Below are 21009 nucleotides of genomic sequence, written 5' to 3'. Positions count from 1 at the left end.
AAGTCTTTTAGAGATAATTTACTTTAATGAATTATTACTATTTATATTTTATACACAAATTGTCACAACTTGGTCTTAGCTAGGTCCACTGTTCACTTACAGTCTGTAATGTTTCTGAAAGCATCCATGATTTCTGCTACAAAGAAGATACTTAGAAACTATTCTGTTTTCCTACTCTGTGACCTAAAATTGACTGGTTCTTCAATGGAAATGAGATCCACATCTAGGCACTAAGAGTATACAGAAATAATTGTGGGGAAACGTACTAATGCTATTTTTGTTGCACTCTATTTTGAGATCTCTTTAAGGCTCTATGTTCTTACTGATTTATTCCAGTTTAATGTATTATACTATTACATCCTACTTTTTTTTGAATATATTATGATTGACTGTTACAGACTTTCTGTTAAACTAACAGGAAGTTTTTATAAACCATAACAGCACTTACATTTTGAAAGACTGGTTCCCATTGTTCTCTTGTTCCAATTGCATCTGAACGCTCAACAAGTTCATCTGAATTTATACCAAGATATTTTTCATAGCCAGATTTCAGGGCAATCGTGTACATTAATAAGATAGATGAAAGTTAAAAACTGAGAGAAAATTAATTATAGGACATCAAAACATGATATGTGTATGTGTGTGATTGTGTACATATCTAAAACTTCAGACTGGACATATTCCAAGTGTTCAAAAGATGCATGTGGCTGAGTGGTGACATACTCCTGTAATCTCTGTGCTTTGGGAAGGCAATGGGAAAATTGCTTGAGGCAAGAAGTTCAAGATCAGCCTTGACAACATAGTGAGACCCCATCTCTACACAAAATTTAAAAAGTTAGCTGGGCATGGTGGTGTGCACATGTAATACCAGCTACTTAGGAGGCTGAGGCAGGAGGAGTGCTTGAGCCCAGAAATTTTAGGTTATAGTGAGCTATGATCACACCACTGCCCTCCAGCCTGGGTGACAGAGTGAGACTCTGTGCCTTCCAAAAAAAAAAAAAAGCTACATGTGACTAGTTGTTGCCATATTGGACAGTGCAGTTTTAAATTTAGTTTTATATTTTGCTTTTTTAATATAAACATTATACGTTATATATTACATAAAAAATATTTTCAAAATTCATCATTCTTCAATTATATCTCTTTAGTTATAAACTTCAATAATAAATTACTAAAACTTTATGTCATCAAACTGTTTTCCAGAAAATGTTGCTTCCATTTACATTCTTACCCCAAATTACCACAGTATGTTTTGTATCATGGATTTTTTTTTAAATATTATGACTCCAAAAAAATACTTGAAAACCTGATATGGAAAAAGCAGTATTCTATTAATTTGCATTTTAGTAGTTAACTAGAATAACAACTGTTTTTTTTTTTCCTTTCCTTTTTAGTTTTTAGATTATCTGGTAATGTCCCTTGCCCATTTTTCTATTCAGATCTGATTGTTTGCAGTTTTTCTACTGGGGTCTTCAGTGCTATGAATTCTATACAAGATACATGTGAAGAGTAAGAACTCACTGCCTATTAAGATTGTTGCAAATATTTTCCTCATTTGTCAGTTAATTTTCTTTATAATCCTCTTTTGTTTATAATTTTAAAGCAGTTTAAAACTATTGAATTTTTTCTTCCTCTGCTTTTATTCTTTGTCTTTCACCCTACTCATCAGACTTTCAAAGAAAGTATAGAAATAATCATCTTAATGTGATTTTTAAAAATTATGATTACTTTTACCTTACCAAGAATCTCCTTGGATGCCAGAATTAACTTTTACTCCTTTATACGTTAATGATTATATAACAGAAATCATTATCATGTTGATGTAACCAATTACTAAAATATGTAAATTCACTTTCAGTATCTTTTATCCAAAGAATCATTCTATACTTCTGCACAAGGTGAGAATAAAATGGCTACTTTATAAAATACTGTAAAAATAGTGAGTAAAAATATTCTTTCTGTCGTTATGATGCTGTAACATTCTCTGCTGGTTTCAACAATATTCTTTTTTTGAGTCTTCCTGTTTGTCTTTAGACTTCCAAACAGTGAGTTTAAATATCATAGCAACAGTGAACCAGGTTTTGTACTATTTGATTTTTTTTAATCTATCTTATTTGGTGTGAGAAATTACTAATCTTCATTTTTTAACTTACATATCTTTTTTCCAGCCTAGCATTATATATTGATAGGAAATCCACTAAAAGTAGATCATAAAATCTACTTTTCAAAAAAGCTATTTCATTTTTTATATCAAAATTACCATGGGCTTAAGACAGATACTAAAATTTTTAATGAATAAAATTAAATTTTTAAAATAACTGCTTACTAATTATATTACAACATAAGCTCACCTGGAATCAGATAATTTGACAGCCGTAAACTGCTCTGGAGGACTAGGGCCCTCATCAACTATTGGAGAAAAAACATTTGAAAATAAATTTGACATTTGCTATAAATATAAAGACATTATTTTCTTTAAAAAAGTGGCTATTTTCTTCTGCAATTAAATGTAAGAATATTCAGATATACTGAAGTCACTGTAATACTGTATCTTTGGAATCAAGATCTATTTTACCTTCTTTTAACTACAGTGCTAATTTTATACACTGAGTAAGACAGGGTGATATAATGCTTATTTAATAACTTTTGAGATAGCTTCTCTTTATGTTTTAAAATACAGTCATAAATAAGCACTTATTTAAAAAAGCTAAATGATTTCATTTATTCAATGAATGGCCTTGCTGACCAAATGGTACTGCTTTTTATCTTCTAATTACTTCGTATCTCATTAGTGCTTCCTCTAATGGGCTAAAGAAAATGAGGAAACTTCAAATTGTTAAATGCACGCAGGTTAGTTTTGGTAATAGGTCTGAATAAAAAAGAAATTCAAACATATTTGACACAAATAGATTTTCTTTTTTCTTTCCACTTACTATATTAATTATTCATATTGTTTTGATTTCCAAAGATATTCTTCTGGAACTATACGGAATGTTTTCAAACACTTATATTAGAAAGAGGGACTTGCCAATGGCTGGTAAATATTAAGGAATTAAAAAAAATGGAAGAATCAAAAGCAATGGTTCCATTCCTTTGAAAAACATTTGAGACTAGTTAGAGTTTGGCCTAAGTGAATGAATGTCCTAAAATCTACACTTGCGGCAGGATCTTCCCTTCCAGACACAAACCTTCTTTGTGTGGAGCTCCCAGGGTAAAAAGACCATTGTCGAGTGCTTTTATATAGGTTCCCTCATCCATTTCAATGGCTAGGGTTCCTGAAATTTCACCAAAGTTTGTTACTGTCCACCAGATTCCTAAAAAATAAAATTGATATTTCAACTTTATATTTTAGTTTTGACACAGAGTTCTTTGTTATTATAACTTAGTTTTAAAATCTTTTTATTTTGCAGTCATAAGAAATACTATGAAGATCTCACATATCCTTTACTTGCTTTGTCTCAATGATGACATCTTGCATAAGTATCATACATTGTTAGAATCAGGAAACTGACATTGATATAATCCATGAAGCTTATTCAGATTTCACTAGTTTTACATGTACTTGTTTGCATGTATGTGCACAGATTCATGCGACTACCAGCACAGTCAGGATTAGGTTTTTAAAATACAAAATAGCAACATAGAGCCAGGCATGGGGGTGTATGCCTGTTATCGCTACTCGGGGAGCTGGGAAAGAGGATCACTTGAGCCCAGGATTTCAAGGTTATAATGAGCTATGGTCACACCACTGCACTCTTGCCTGAGGGACAGAGCAAGGTCCTCTCTCAAAAAAAGACCAAAACAAAACAAAAGGCAACATGTGAAGGTAAAAATTGATATATGAAGAATGGTCTCTCTCATGATAGATCTCAGGCATCTATTCACGCCTGCTTTCCAGAGGCAGTGCCTATCATAATGCTTCTTAAAAATGCCTCTACAGGAAGACTTTCTAGCATAGTAATTTTTTTTTTTTTTTGAGACGGAGTCTCACTCTGTCACCCAGGCAGGAGTGCAGTGACGTGATCTTGGCTCACTGCAACCTCCGCCTCCTGGGTTCAAACAATTCTCTATCTCAGCTTCGCGAGTAGCTGGGGTTACAAGAGCCTGCCACCATGCCCGAATAGTTTTTTTTTGTATTTTTAGTAGAGACGGAGTTTCACCACATTGGCCAGGCTGGTCTAGAACTCCTGACCTCGTGATCCACCCACCACTGCCTCCCAAAGTGCTGGGATTACAGGTGTGAGCCACCGCACCCAGCCAGTAATCTTAACTATGATTTTAGATTGAAAGCAAAATGAGCAGAATCTATGTCTATGTATACTAATTTCCAATTTACCAATAGAAATGTTAGACTCTAGCAACAATTATTTTACCAGTTGTTATAAAAGTTTATATCTTAATGTTAAAAAATATCCTCAAACCTCCTCCTAAATTGTACTTCAACAGGAGTAGAAATGAGTCAATCATTAACTGGATATGACATATTAAGGAATTCTCGTTAATTTTACAAGGTCTGATAATGACATAGTATAACATATAAAAGTAAAGAACAAAACAGGTGATGAGAGAAAGACATACCACGTTAAGAAATGTACATTTATGTAATTATGGGTAAAATGACATAATATCTGTGATTTTACTTAAAATTTTCTAGGAAAAAACGTGTGTGGGGGTGTGTATGTAAATGAAACGAGATTGGCAAAATATTGATAATTAATGCTGGGGTCTGGGCACATGGGGGACTCATTATATTCTTCTATGTGTGGATTAGTTTAAATATTTCCATAATAAAAAGGTTTTAAAGATTCAGTTAATTCCACTGCACAAAATTTTCTATTCAACTAAACACTTCATGCTTTTCATAATCAAGTTTAAAATACATAAAATTGTAGCTAAAATGAAGTTGGACCCTTATCTAACACCAAATACAAAAAGTAACTTAAAATAGAGCAAAGACCTAAATGTAAGAGCTAAAGTTAGAAAACTTTTAGAAGAAAATGGTAAAAGCTTCACGACAATGAATTTGGCAATGATTTCTTATTTAGAACATCAAAGGCACAGGCAACAAAAGAAAACATAGACAAACTGGACTTCATCAGAATTAAAAACTTTCGTGCATCAAGAACCACTGTCAACAGAGTAAAAGGCAACCCAGAGAATGGAGAAAATATTTGTAAACTACATACATTATAAGGAATTAATATCCAGACTATAAAGAGAACTCCAAAAAGACAAATACCACAATTCAAAACTGGGCAAAGCATATACACGGACATTGCTCCAAAGATGATATACAAATGGCCAATAAGCACTCGAAAAGACGCTCAACATCACTAGTCACTAGGGAAATATAAATCAAAACCATAATGCAATACCACTTCACACCCATTAGAATGCTATTATCAAAACAACAAAAAACAGAAACCAAGAAAACCAGAAAAACAAATGTTGGGCAGGATGTGGAGAAACTGAAACCCTGTGCAATGCTGGTGTTAAGGTAAAATGGTACACGTACTTAAATTCCACTGAAGTGTACACGTAAAAATAGAAAAACTGGCAAGTTCTATATTCTGTATATTTTACCTCCACACACACACAAAACCAGTGCAGAAAAAGAAAATTAATCAAAATTAAAGTTTCAGCTAAAGAGGATTAGAAAGCAATAAAACTAATGACAATTTAGATGATTGAGTTATAGCTACAATTGTTTTCAGTAAAAAAAATAATGCTTTATTCAGAATCATTATGAACAGTGGTATGATTAGCAAGTCTTTCTTATAAATGTAATAGTTAATAATTTAAAATTAGTTTTATTTTGTATGTTCTATGCCACGTTCACCAAGTACACTTATTATTAAATAAAATCATTTAAATATAATATCTCATTAATGTTTTGCAAATGAAGAAATTTCTGGCAGAAAAGCTCCTCAAAATTTTCACACTCTGTCCAAGTAGGGAAATGATACAATAACATTACTAATAATATTGTCAACTGAAAAAGAAATTACTTTGTGTAGATGCCAGTATTTTTTCTCAATGGCATTTCAAAGAATAAGAAAGCTAAACACAGTATCATCAAGAATTAAATATGAGCATTCTGCTTACTTTCTGCAAGTGGCCTACATTCAACCTTTGGAGGTATGCTTATATGTTTAACGACTAAAGTAACATAATACTTAACAGTGCCACTTGGGTGTTTTAGCTGTGAAAAAGCAGTGGATCCTAAGAACAGTGGGCACTGAAGTTGCCTGTCTCTACGTCAGGTTACAGCTCAAGCTGTGTATATGCTGCAGACGCTCAAGCTTAATTTAAGAGAATCCACTGTGAAACATTACTTGCTATTTAGACAAATGCTTAAAGTTATTTCCTTTTAAACCTGAGGAAGATGGTGAAATATTCCCGCTGTGTTGTCTCACAATGCATAACAAAGCTTTTCACATATTTTCATATAGTTTAGAATGTTTACATATGTCTGGCATGCCTGTATTCCAGCACTTTGAGAGGAGGAAGCAGGAGAATCACTTAAGCCCAGGAGTTCAAAATCAGCCTAGGTAACAAAAGGAGACCCCCATCTCTACAAAAAAATTAAGAAATTAGCTGCGTATGGTGGTACAAGACTGTGGTCCCAGCTACTCGGGAGTCCGATGTGAGAGGATTGCTTGAGCCCACGAGGTCGAGCGTGCACTGAGTCATGATCATGTCACTGCACTCCAGCCTGAGCAACAAAGCAAGAGCCTGTCTCAAACAAAAAAAGTCCCCATGCACCAGTGTCATGGCTGATAAGATACTACCAGGGCACCCTAATTCTAGCATCAAGGCTGTGTGACAGCTCACCGCGCCTTCTGACTAACCCAGTGCTTCTGTGCTAAGGGCCCTCTTAAATATCTGCCTTCATTATGTGCTTGGCACAAAGGAATGATATAGCTTAGATTTGGAAATGGAATTTTCTTCCCCAATCTTACTGTAGTCTAAGTACCCTTCACAGACCTTCTATTAACCCATATCTTACTTAACTATAGTTCCTGGGTAAATCAAATCTGTGTTTTGCAAACTACGATGTTGTAAGTTCAATTGCTTCTGAATCTAGCAGAGCTCAGTGAAACTACTTGCTTACAGACATGCTCATTTTTATTAATGTCACACATGGTATTCTCCATTTGAAAGACAGAATTTCTTTCATCCTATTTACCAATCCCTTCAGATCCTTGTGAGCAACCAACAGAACAGCTTTAAAAAATTAAAGGGTTTTTTCTTTCCCTTCACAAATAGGCACATGCTTACTTATACGGCAAGTTTAGAAAATCCACATTGCCAAAGAAGGTAGAAGGACAAAGAGAAAAAGACGAAGAAAGACTTCCTCTTCCAGCCAAGATGGACTTGCCCTCCCACCATGACCAAGAAAACTGAAACTGGATAGAATATTTGAGAAAACTGTTTTCAGGGATTGGAACACAGGCAGAACAGGACTGTGATATTTGAGAACAGGAAAACACAGGAGGCAAATCTCACACACACTTCTGTTTTCTGCCCAATGGCAGTTTCTTGACCACACAGAGAGAGGTAGAGACCTCCAAAAATGAGGCAATGTCACTGTCACTAAGCTGAGTCTTGCAGTACTAACATGTTTGAAGTTTATAGAATAAGGTACTGGAGAAGAGGGAACTACATACAGTTGAGGCCTCAAAAGAGTATGCAAAAGTTCTCCGCAGGTCTGGGGCCAAGGGCTGGGGGGAGTGCTTACAGCAGGCAGCCTCCACAAGGCCTCTGCAGAGTGGCTGGCACTTCTGAGGGCTGACTGGAGATGCCAGAGATCACACAAATTTGGGACATAGCAGAGTGGAGAGAACTCATCAAATATACCTAGAACATGTGGCTGAGGCCCGTGAGGATGAACCTTTCCTAGAGTAAGAGTCACTGTCTAAGTCTACAGGCAAAAACCTAATAAATAAGCACAAACTAACAAAGGCCCAGGCTTGACAGGAGCAAAAGTTTGGTCAAATAATTTCACTAGGCATCAAGACATTTAACAGAAATAAAGGTTAAAATGTTATGAAAATGAAAGACTGAATTTATAAGGAAGACTTAACAATCCTAAATGAGTACACATGACAGCTTCAAAATACTTTAAGCAAAAACTGCTTAAGTAGACAGATCTAGAATTACAGTTGGAGATTTTAACATAACTCTCAATACATTGTAGGATGAGTAAAAAATCAGTAAGAACACAGAAGATGTGCATAGTCACAAGCTCCACCAGTTGATCTAACTGACATCTAAAGAACACTGAATCACCGGGTGACACGGCTCCCGTCAGTAATCCCAGCAATTTGGGAGGCTGATGCGGGTGGATCGCCTGAGGTCAGGAGTTTGAGACCAGCTTGGCCAACTTCGTGAAATGCCACCTCTATTAAAAATATAAAAAAATTAGCCAGGCATGGTGGCAGGTGTCTGTAATTCCAGCTCCTCCGGAGGCTGAGGCAGGAGAATCACTTGAACCTGGGAGGCAGAGGCTGCAGTGAGCCAAGATCGTGCCACTGCACTCCAGCCTGCTGGGCAACAGAGCACGACTTCATCTCCAAAAAAAAATAAAAATAAAAATTAAAAAAACCCTGAACCAACATCTGCAGAATACACATTCTTTTCAAGTGTACACGGAAATTCACTAGGAAAGTATGTTCTCCAACTATACTATAAATGAATTAGAAATCAGCAACAATAACATACCTACAATATCTCTATGTAGTAGAAATTAAAAACAATACATTTCTAAATAACTCAAGTGTCCATGAAAAGAAAAATCACAAGGAAAACTTGGAGATATTTTGAATGGAATCAAAATGAAACAAAATGTGTTGACTATAACTAAAATTAACATGGAATGAAGAGATCTAACTCCCTTCTTAAGAAGCAATAAAACAAGAGCGATGTAAACTGAAAATTAGTTAAAGGGAGGAAAAAAAGACTGAAAATAAATGAAATAGAAAATGATAAAAAGAGAAAATAAGTAACACTGAAACAGGCTTGTCCAACCTGAGGGCTGCATGTGGCCCAGGCCAGCTTTGAATGCAGCCCAACACAAATTCATAAACTTTCTTGAAACATGATGAGATTTTTTCCTTTTTTTTTTTTTTTGGCTCATCAGCTTATCATTAGTGTATTCTATGTGTGGCCCAAGACAATTCTTCTCCTTCCATTGTGGCCCAGGGAAGCTAAAAGATTGAATACCCCTGTACTAAAAGATCATTAATTATCTAAAATAAGTGATCTTATAAAGAATTGATAAACCTCCAGCTAGACTGACTGATCCAGGAAAAAATAGAAAAAACACAAATTACCAATATGAAGAGACTGCAATACAGATTAGATTCTACAGACATTAAAAGGATATTAAAGGAATATTTTGAACAATTTTATGCCAATAAATCCAACAACTTGGATGAAATGAAATTTTCCTAAAAGACACAAATTATCAAAACTGACAACGGAAAAATCTGAAAATATCTCTTAAAAAATCTTAATTCTCCCACAAAAAATTAAAACCAAACCAAACAAAACCCTCTAGGTTCAGATGACTTCACTGGTAAATCCTGTCAAACATGTAAAGAAGAAATTATACCCATCTTACACAGCTATTTCCAAAAACGGGGAAGGAGACAGCACTTCCCATCTAATTTTCTGACACCCAATATCACCTTGACACCAAAATCAAATAAAGACATTACAAGAAAAGGATACAAAAGTCCAATATCTCCCATCAACACCAATATAAAAATCTTAAAAAAAAAAAAAAAAAACCTAGAAATCAACTCTAGCAATATCCCAAAGGACAACGCACCACAACCAGGTGGGGTTTATCTCAGGGATGTAAAGTTAGTTTAAAAGTTGAAAATGAAACCAATGTAATTCATTGGCAGAATGAAGAAATTTGTATAATCATCTCAACAGATACAGAAAGACACATTTGACAGCATTAACCATCGTTATGATAAAAACTCCCAAGAAACAAAGTTTAAAAGGAATGTCCTCATTTTGACAAAGGTTTTCTCTGCAGATCCTGCAGACATCATACCATATGGTGGACTACTGAAAGCTTTCTGCCTAAGCTTGGAAACAATGCAATTATGCCCATTCTCATGACTTCTGTTCAACACTATAGAAGTCCTGGACAGTATAATAAACCAATAAAAAGCAAGACAAGACATAAGGATTAAAAAAAAAGAAGTAAAACGATAGTCACAGGAAACATAATTGCAAATTCCTTCGTTTCCTATATAAACAAACCACTAGAAGTAATAAGGGAAACAGACTTATCAGACTAAAAAGTCACTATCCAAAATCAACTGTATATCTATATACTGACAGCAAACAACTGGAAAATCAAATTCAGAACTTCTATTGACAGTAGTGTAAAATTATAAAATAGTTAAGAATAAAGTTTTAAACAGGCATGCAAGACTGCTACATTGAAAATTATGAAATATTGAGGCTCAATATTAAGATGTTGATTCTCCCCCAAATGATCTGGACTCAATACAATTCTCCGAGAAAATCCAACAGGCTTCACGGTAGAAATTAATAAACTAATAGTAAGTACAAAGTTGGAGTACACACACTACCTGATCTCAAGACTTCATGAAATTATAGCAATCAAGAGAAATATACCAAAAGAAAAACAGACAATCGATAAAACAGAGTCCAGAAATAGACCAATACATAGAAAGTTAATTGACTTTTTATGAAGATATGAAACTGGATTAATGGAAAAAGGAAACATCAGTGGTGCTGGCACAAATGGCTATCAAGATGTTTAAAAAAAAAAAAAGTAAATCTTGAAACCAAACTCACACCATGCCAAAAATTAATTTGAGATTAATGACAGATTTAATGTAAAAACTAAAACTGTGATGCCTCTAAAAGGCAATGTAGAATATTTTCCTGACTTTGGGGTAAGCAAAGATCTCTTAGATCAAAGAGATAAGGCAGTAACCATAAAATAAAAAATATAAACTAAGCTTTATAAAAATTAAAAGCTTCTGACCATCCTGGCTAACATGGTGAAACCCTGTCACTACTAAAAACACAAAAAATTAGCTGGGCGTGGTGGCAGGCGCCTGTAGTACCAGCTACTTGGGAGGCTGAGGCAGGAGAATGGTGTGAACCTGGGAGGTGGAGCTTGCAGTGAACCGAGATCGCGCCACTGCCCTCCAGTCTGGGTGACAGAGCGAGACGCCATCTCAAAAAAAAAAAAAAAAAAAAAAGCTGTCCATCCAAAAACCACCATTAAGAAACTGAAAATGTAAAACTCAGACTGGGAGAAAAGACTGATAACACCATCAACTCTTGGCAAGGATGTAAGTGGAGAACTAATTCATTCTTGGTGGGAGGCTAAAATAGCACAACTACTTTAGAAAATTTTTGGCAATTTCTTATATAAACATTCACCTATCCTTTGACACAGCAATTCCACATCTACATATCCACCCTAGATATTTACCTTAATTTTAGAATTGTTGATTTGCAATTTCAAAAGCAATGATTCTTCCAGAACATTAGCTTTATACCATTCCATATTTTATATATTTTTAAAGCTCCCATAATTTATGAAGTTTCAAAATACAACTTGCCAAGTTTTAAGAGAGAGAAAAAAAAGTATGGAAACAGCTAAATGGAAAACAGGATGGTTAAGTGTGTTTGGGTCAGTTTATTTCTAGTATCATTTACAGGCTACCCTGGTATTGTATTTAAAATTTTCATTCATTTCAGAGTTCACAAAATAATGACTTTTCCTGTGAAGATACTTTGTTTAAGAGGCAACTGACTTCTACAACTAAAATGTATATATATTCAAAGAAAATAACTTGTAAAATATATTTGGTTGAATAACATTTACATTAAGTCTTTAAAATTATGTATCAGAATCTGCAGCTATTAAGCAGTCTAATGGTGCCTAGTAAGTCAGAGAGTTGTAATTCTTCTCTCGCGTGCTCTGTTCTGACAATGAAGTAAAGGTATCAGTAGCATCTACTGTGCTAAAGAATAAATGCAATTTGCAACTGTAGGTAATATTTAAGCACTTTAAGACAAATATGAATACATCATAAATTTCTATCTAGGAAAATATTTTCAATGAGATCTCAAGAAATGTTAACTTTTTTCAGAATAAAACACTGAAAACTGACTCACCAACATATCAAGCTGGGTTTCTTCATCTTCTTCTCTTTTTCTCTTCTTATCTTTGCTCTTTTTCTTCTTACTACAGGACATAATTTATATAGATGAGTTCAGGTATATTGATTTGTGTGATAAATAAATATCATAAGATTGAAACTTGGAAGTCTTTAAGCTGTTTCATTTATAAATTATTGATTTAAGGAGACTTACATTGCTATGCCCTCTTAAATACAGTACTGAGAATTGGCTTCATGCTTTGTACATATTATGTTAAAGTTCAAAGCAGATTGTAGAGTCACACTGCCAGATTTTAAATCCTGATTCTGTCACTTCTTAGCTCTGTAATTTTTGGAAAAGGTACCGAATCTCTCTGTGAGTCAGTTTCCCCATTTAAAAAATTAGGATAATAACTTAACTCTTAAGGCTATTGTGAGGATTAAGAGATAATATGTATCTTCACACATTGCTGGTGGAAATGTAAAATGATGCAGCATCTACAGGAAACAGTTTGTGATTCCTCAAAAAGTTAAAGGGTTACCATATGACCCAGCAATTTTACTCTTAAGTATGTATACCAAAGGGAAATGAAAACATACACCCACAAAAATACTTATGTAAGAACATTCACACTAGCATTATTCACAATAGTCAAAAAGGGGAAACAACCTAAATGTTCATTAACTGATGAATGGATGAACAAAATGTTACATCCATACAATGGAATACTACGCAGCCATAAAAAGGGACAAGCGCTACAACAATGATGAACCTGAAGAATGTTATAAGTGAAAGACGCCAGATACAAAAGACCACATGTTGCATGATTTCTTAGGAAATATTCAGAATAGGCAATTTCACATAGATAGCAGACTAGTGGTTGCCAAGGTCTAGGAGAGGGGGAGGATGGGATGTGACTGCTTTAATGGGTAGGAAGAGATTTCCTTCTGAGATGATGAAAATGCTGATCAACTAGACAGTGGTGAACCTCTTGAATATATACTAAAAGCCACTGACTGTACAAAAGGGTGAATTTTATAATTATGAATTACATCGCAATAAAAAATAAAAACCCAAGAGCGATTTGAAAAAAGTTAATGTGCAAAGTGCCTACAACAATTTCTTGGCACATTGAAAGTGCCATATAAGCATTAATTATGATTATTACGATATTCTTAAGACACTCTTGCCTGCATTTTCATCATAAAGTTTTCAGAAGATAACTCACCATTCCTCACCGGAAATTCACAGAGTAAAAATCTAACATTCATTCGGGATATACCTGCATTTGTTCTGGCATCTTCATGAGGCCAGACTCCTTGAAAGGGCTCTCAAGGGCAGTGGCTTCAGCTCACTCCTTGATACTTTCTTTCCATCTCGCCTACCAATATCAAAACCTCTATTTATCACGGAGGCCAGGAGGAAATGCTCAATATTTGTATGTATAGTCAACCTCAGGCAAATCTGCCAGTTAAAAAAGAAGCGGGGATATGAATGCACAGGTACTTTTCTCCTAAAGAGCTAATAAATTACCACTACGACCTCCTCCTCACATTTGGCTCAATTTATTTACTGCATGTATGTTCTCTCATTTAATCGTCACAGTCTTCTAAAGGTATAAAAAATGGTCTGAAAGTATAAATGTGTAAACGGAGGTACAAAGATACTTGATCTCTTAATGAGTAAATGAAAGTTCAGACATATTAAGCAATTTGCCACAAATTACAAAATTAGTAAATGACAGAATGCAGGTTCCATCCCATATCCCTATCAAAGCCCATATACACCTCAACCACTGGGTGATTCATCCTGGTTTCACTCTACATATTAGCTTAGAAAAAATTAATCAATAATTTTTCCAAGAAGAGACAATGGAGAAAAGAATAATCCCTAATAAAGGAAGTTATTATCATGAAGTACAAGATCAGACTAATACAGACCCAACAGGCAGAGGCCTGGAGAGATGCCTCAGGGGACCGAAACTCATGGGTACAGGTCCACGGATCACCCGACCATCTATCCTGTTTCCAGGGTCGTCTGCGCGGGAGGCTGCACCTGTCTGCACAGGCGCCAGGAACTGCGATCTGGCCTCCGTCCAGCCCAGAAAGGGTCAGGGCGAAGCCTGGGAGGCCACGAAGCCGGCTCTCCAGACCACGGCTTCCACCGGATTCGCGGGGATGGAGTGCATCCGAAAAGAACTGAGGAGGCTCCCGCCGGAGCTGCAGGACCCACCTCTTCGCCTTGGTTCCCTTGAGCACAAGCTTGGTAGACTTCACATAAGAGTACTCAGCCATGGCTCCGGGAGACTTCTGCGCAGAGAGGCTGAAGCTGGCCCAGGACGAGAATGTGACCCGGAGCAGCACCAGGGCGGGGAGGAACAGAAGTGGAGGTGAAGTAAACACTCCCTGAAAGCGTACGTCTGTCCAGAACCTCCTTTCGTCTTCACCCAAACGCTGAATGGCTGATATTTCCACTTCCGGATTTCTGGCGTGGAGGGGGGGGGGAGGGGAGCTACAGCGGCTGCAGAGGGCTGAAAGGTGTCCGCACGCATCTGCTCCCTGGCGCCCTCTCGAGGAGCCCCTGAGGATTCATGCCTCCCAGAGGTGGGGAAAGCCCGCCCCAGGCGCCGGTGCTGATGGTTTTGGGGCTGCCATGCGCGCTGTGGAACCGCCTCCCGCTAGAGATGCGGGCTGGCTACGGTCCCCGCGGGGGCGGGAAGCGGCTCAGGTTACCCTCGCTGTCTCGCGGCGGCGCTTCTGGAAGCGTGAGCCACTTGTGCGCGGGTCACTCGGGGCTGTGCCTCGCGCGACTGTGTGTGCAGGAAACAAGCAGGAAATACCCTAAAATAGAATGAAGCACCATGTTGAGGGCCGCGGACGTCGCGAGTGCTGTGGGAAAGTGGGCTAAGGTGGAGAGTTATGGTGGCGCGTGTTACAGGCTCAGGGGTCAGGAAGAAGCCTAATCACAGAGGCAGCATCTGAGGAGGGTCTTGAGAGCTGGGCAGGCTTTTGCCCGATAGAGATGGAGGAAGCTAGTCCTGTCTGTTGGCGGAAACAGGGCAGAGGCGTGGAGGGAGCCGTGCAGCGCTGGTGTGAGGAGCCGCGAGCAGGCCAGGCCTGTAAAGCAGTGATGGGATCCAGTATAGAGAAGGCAAGTCGGGGTCCTGTGGTCGCTGAAGAATTTGAATGAAATCAGTAAACAGGTGAGAGGGATCCATCACAAGAGCATGGGATGAAACGAGGAGTACTCCACCGTGATTCCTCTGCAGCGGGGGGTATTATTAATCGCGTATGTGACACCAAAACGGTGGGTATTATTGATAGCGTATGTGACACCAAAACCACCCCACTCAAGCTGTGGCTCTTTCCCTAAAGTAGAAAACAGAGACCAGTTGGGTTCCAAGCATCCACGTAGATCTTATTAAATTCGTGATCTCTGGTGGCACCATGGATTCAGGATTGGCTCATCTCAAACTTGACTCAGAAACAAAACCATCTCAATGTGCAGAGATGAGCGTCCTTACCCGCTATCATATTTTCTGGTGTTTTCAGAGTGCTGTGCTTCCTAATCCCCATTCCACGGCAATCCACATGCCATGATGCCCAGAGGCATTAACAAAGGAAACACACAGGCGCTCCTCACGTTGGCTTTCCATGGTTTTGATGAAAATCTCAGTTTCCTCATCTCATACAATGTGGTTAGTAATAGTATCATTTAGGGTTGAAGAATTAAATGGTAGGAATTATATAGGGTGCTTATTATAACCTATATGGAAAATGCCTAGGATATGTTAGCTATGCTCATCACCAACATCGTTATATGATGGTAATAATCAGATAGTCAGGAAGGCCGACACCAAGAAAATGGACTCATGCTCTGAGGGAATGAATGTGGAGAGATCAGAAGGTCAAGAACAAAGCCTTAAAACATGTCTGCAGTAAAGGGATAGAGAAAAGAAAGGCTATAAAAGAAGGAATGAACAGAGTTAGAGTAAAATTATAAAATCAAAGCTAAGGAGAATTTCTAGAAAGGGTAATATTTAATATCATAGAAGTTTAGGAGCACAAGATGGAAAAAAGGCCTCTGGGTAACTGACATTGAAGCAGTCTTTAGGGAAGCTCCATTTCCGATAGAGAAGTAGACAGAAAGTCAGCTTGAAGCAGGGACTAGGTGAAGAAGCTGTTGGCTGGTCGCATGGGAAAATAAATAAGGGATGGCATATGTCATATTTCTGGATTTTTTTCTTTCTTGCCCAGCCTCTATATATGCGTAGAGTTTGGCGAAAAATTACAAAAAATAAAAATGAAACCAATTTCGTTTGTAGACTCAAATACAATGCTTTGTGTTAGAATCAAGACAAATTCATGCTTCTCCCTTCTATTGTCACCATCAGTTTTGAAATTAAACATCAGCTTTTCTTCATTAAAATCATTTTCAACTCCTTCCAGGTGTAGGTGGTTTGGGGGCGTTACATAAGCAGTCAGGTCTTGATGAGTAGAGGAGGAGGGAACAAACACTTTCAGCAAAGGCAGAATTCTGAAATTCTGCTCATATTTTTCTCCAGTAACTTTCCTATGTTTGTGAGGTTATTCAGTCATAAAGATCCTAGTGAAATTTTTTTCAAGTTTTACTAATCGTAATCACTGTGGACGTTTGTTTAAAATGTGTTTTCCCAGGCCTCTCACCTGCTGATTCTGATTCAGGAGATCATGGATGGGACTCAGAATACATGTGTTTGACAAGTACCACAAGTGGTTATTAGGGTCAGGCATACTTGGGAATCTAACCAGGAATTTATGTTTTTATGACTGGCAGCTAGAAAAGATTCCTAGAGTCTTTGCTTTTTGAAAATAAAATATTTATTTTTTTAAGTGAAAATTGTATGACTAGATACAACATTTATATATGTGGGACATGTACTATGCTGTGTGCTTTTGTCATATTTACAGTTAAAGATGTGTAAGAACACTCTGAGAAAAATTATGTATTAAATGCAAAGAGGGGTAAGTCAGGGTGGGGGAGAAATGGGAAGGATGTGCTTATTGTTGCTAAAAGGTAGAAAAGCCAGAATGATAGCCATCTAAGGTTGCAAATAACAAATTGTAAGTTGAGGGAACTTCACAATCATGTCTGAAACCTTTGATATACTGAGTTGTAAACAGTGGCTTTGGACAAGATTTGAGGGAGAAACCAACTATGCTTTAAAGTGTTCATTTAAAAGACTTTAATTAAAGGAAAGTCTTTGTATTTACTTGAGCTAATTTAACTTCAGGACTTTAACAAATTGCTAGCCCTTAACCTCTTAAAAATTGTCTTTCGTTTTTTTTTTTTTAATTTATTATTATTATTATTATACTTTAGGTTTTATGTTACATGTGAGCAATGTGCAGGTAAGTTACATATGTATACATGTGCCATGCTGGTGCACTGCACCCATTAACTCGTCACCTAGCATTAGGTATATATCTCCCAATGCTATCCCTCCCCCGTCCCCCCACCCCACAACAGTCCCCGATGTGTGATGTTCCCCTTCCTGTGTCCAAGTGTTCTCATTGTTCAATTCCCACCTATGAGTGAGAATATACGGTGTTTGGTTTTTTGTTCTTGCGATAGTTTACTGAGAATGATGATTTCCAGTTTCATCCATGTCCCTACAAAGGACATGAACTCATCATTTTTTATGGCTGCATAGTATTCCATGGTGTATATGTGCCACATTTTCTTAATCCAGTCTATCATTCTTGGACATTTGGGTTGGTTCCAAGTCTTTGCTATCGTGAATAATGCTGCAATAAACATACGTGTGCATGTGTCTTTATAGCAGCATGATTTATAGTCCTTTGGGTATATACCCAGTAATGGGATGGCTGGGTCGAATGGAATTTCTAGTTCTAGATCCCTGAGGAATCTCCACACTGACTTCCACAAGGGTTGAACTAGTTTCCAGTCCCACCAACAGTGTAAAAGTGTTCCTATTTCTCCACATCCTCTCCAGCACCTGTTGTTTCCTGACTTTTGAGTGATTGCCATTCTAACTGGTGTGAGATGGTATCTCATTGTGGTTTTGATTTGCATTTCTCTGATGGCCAGCGATGGTGAGCATTTTTTCATGTGTTTTTTGGCTGCATAAATGTCTTCTTTTGAGAAGTGTCTGTTCATGTCCTTCACCCACTTTTTGATGGAGTTGTTTGTTTTTTTCTTGTAAATTTGTTGGAGTTCATTGTAGATTCTGGATATTAGCCCTTTGTCAGATGAGTAGGTTGTGAAAATTTTCTCCCATTTTGTAGGTTGCCTGTTCACTCTGATGGTAGTTTCCTTTACTGTGCAGAAGCTCTTTAGTTTAATTAGATCCCATTTGTCAATTTTGGCTTTTGTTGCCATTGCTTTTGGTGTTTTAGACATGAAGTCCTTGCCCATGCCTATGTCCTGAATGGTAATGTCTTTCATTTCAAATGAAAGTTTAAGGTGGCCTTTATGTTCGATTGGTATACTTGTGCAAAGACTTAACAGCAAGGTACTGTACATTTCTAAATATTTACTTCTTAATTTTGCTGGAAGACATATACTACTCAATTGATTATTTTTAAGTTAAAGTAAAAATTTATTTTGGCAAGCGACACTGTATTTTCCCAGTTTTCTGGTGGCAATGATTAGGCTTAACATCAGTAATCATGAGAGAAATGCAAATCAAAACCAAAACGATATACTATCCTACCCCAGTCAGAATAGCAACTATTAAAAAATCGAAAAACAACAGATCTTGGGAGGCTGTGGAGAAAAGGGAACATTTACACATAATTGGTGCGAATGTAAATTAGTTCAGCCACTGTTGAAAGCAGTTTGGAAATTTCTCAAAGAATTTAAAATAGAATTACCGTTCAAGCCAACAATTCCATTACTGGTATATGACCCAAAGAAAGTCAGTTATTCTACCAAAAAGACACATGCACTTGCATGTTCATCGCAGCACTATTCACAATAGCAAAGACATGGAGTCAGACTAGTTGCCCATCAACAGTGGATTGGATCAATAAAATGTGGTGCATCCACACAGTATTATTAGGCCATTCTTGCATTGCTATGAAGAAATACCTGAGACTGGGTAATTTATAAGGAAAAGAGATTTTATTGGCTCATAGCTCTGCAGGCTGTGCAGGAAGCATGGTGACGGCATCTGCTTGACGCCTGTGGAGTCTCCAGGGAACTTTTGCTCATGATGGAAGGCGAAGAGGGACTAGGCTCATCACATGGCCAGAGCAGGAGCAAGAGAGAATGGGAGTGGGGGTTAGTACCACACACCCTTACACAACCAGATCTTGAAAGAATTCGCTACCACAAGGACGATATCAGGCCATGAGAGATCCACCCCCATGACCCAAACACCTCCTACCAGGCCCCACCTCCAACACTTAGGATTACATTTCTCCATGAGATTTATAGGGGCCACCTTCCAAACACCGGGACTACTAGAGGGGAGAAGCAGGAAGGCAAGGTTTGACAAACTAACTATTGGGTATCGTGATCATGTATTAATCTGTTCTCACACTGCTATATAGAACTACCCGAGACTGCATAATTTATAAAGAAAAGAGGTTTAACTGACTCACAGTTCCACAGGCAGTACAGGAAGCATTGCTGGGAGGCTTCAGGAAACTTATAATCATGGCAGAAAGTGAAGGGGGAAGCAAGGCATGTTCTACCATGGTGGCAGGAGACTAACTGAGCCAGGGGGGATGTGCCATATGTTTAACCCATCAGATCTCATGAGAACTCACTTACCATCTAAGAACAGCAAGGGGGAAATCTGCCCTCATGAGCTAATCACCTCCCACCAGGTCATTCCCCCTACATTGGGAATTATAATTCAACATGAGATTTGGGTGGGTACACAGAGTCAAACCATACCAAATCAGCATCTGGATGATGGGATCATTCGTACCCCAAAACTCAGCATTATGAGATATAGCCATGTAAGAAACTGGCACATGTACCCCTGAATGTAAAATACAAGTTAAAATTATTTTCAAAATAATTAATGAATAAATAAATATGATTAAATGAAATTAAAATTTTGAATTAAAAAAATTTGAGAGTGATTTCAGCTTGACAGTTATGTAAGTTATGTAAATGGAAAGAGTGAGTTCTGTAGGGTTCGGTTCAATTGCACTATCTGTACTAAGTTGATGTCCAGTTGTTTTGATGAAAAGAAAAGAGGAGAAACATATAGATCTAACAGGAAAAAATGGACAAGTTTTTATGATAGCAAAAAGAAGAATGGAGGAAATAGGACTGAGGTTATAGTGATTGATAGATATTAATAGACGACTAAGTCAAAAGCCACTGGTTGCAGAAAATATTGATTAATTTTGTTTTATTCCAGTCACACAAAAAAAATCCTATAACCTGCCTCTAGAGAAAACCCTTTTAGCCCTGTGATTATCTTTATTCCAAGCACCATTCCATTCATTAAGTAGTATACAGGGTGATTAATAAGTGAATTATTCACAGAATTAGGACAGAATTTTTGAGTATTTCAGGATATTAATACTATAGTCAATGAACTAAAATAAAATTTGACTAGAGGTGTGATCACCATGAATGCCATGTTGGTATCTTGTTAGATTTGGCAACCTAAAGTTGACAAATTTATTAATAAAATAAACGTTCCTTGATGATTAATTTACATTTAGTAAACATGCTCTTTCTTCTTCCTTCCCTTTCTTATTCATTCATTCATTCATTCCTACAGAGCAGTGACTTTCGTTTTAAGATTCCCAGAATCCTAAGGAATTCTTCAATGTCATCATAGGGAGATAGGGAGCCAGGTGTGAGGATTCCCAA

At 37.2% G+C, this 21009-nt stretch overlaps 1 protein-coding gene across 1 annotated transcript in view; it reads right to left on the bottom strand.

Moving 5' to 3' along the window:
• LOC129053577 (uncharacterized) overlaps window positions 1–15743 on the bottom strand; it is a 44411-nt gene extending 28668 nt beyond the window's left edge. Inside the window, exons 1-5 of the mRNA XM_054545550.2 lie at window positions 15692–15743; window positions 15181–15340; window positions 14901–15056; window positions 14401–14652; window positions 12184–12253 (exon numbers count right to left, since the gene is read on the bottom strand). Coding sequence (XP_054401525.2) covers window positions 12184–12253; window positions 14401–14652; window positions 14901–15056; window positions 15181–15340; window positions 15692–15743 — 690 coding nt within the window. The remainder of the gene's footprint in view (window positions 1–12183; window positions 12254–14400; window positions 14653–14900; window positions 15057–15180; window positions 15341–15691) is intronic.
• Between the last annotated feature and the right edge of the window lie 5266 nt (window positions 15744–21009).

This window comes from Pongo abelii, chromosome 23 (assembly GCF_028885655.2).
Source record: "Pongo abelii isolate AG06213 chromosome 23, NHGRI_mPonAbe1-v2.0_pri, whole genome shotgun sequence".
Taxonomy (NCBI): domain Eukaryota; kingdom Metazoa; phylum Chordata; class Mammalia; order Primates; family Hominidae; genus Pongo; species Pongo abelii.
Note: the sequence above shows the minus strand (reverse complement) of the source record. Positions and strands in the feature narration are given on the sequence as shown.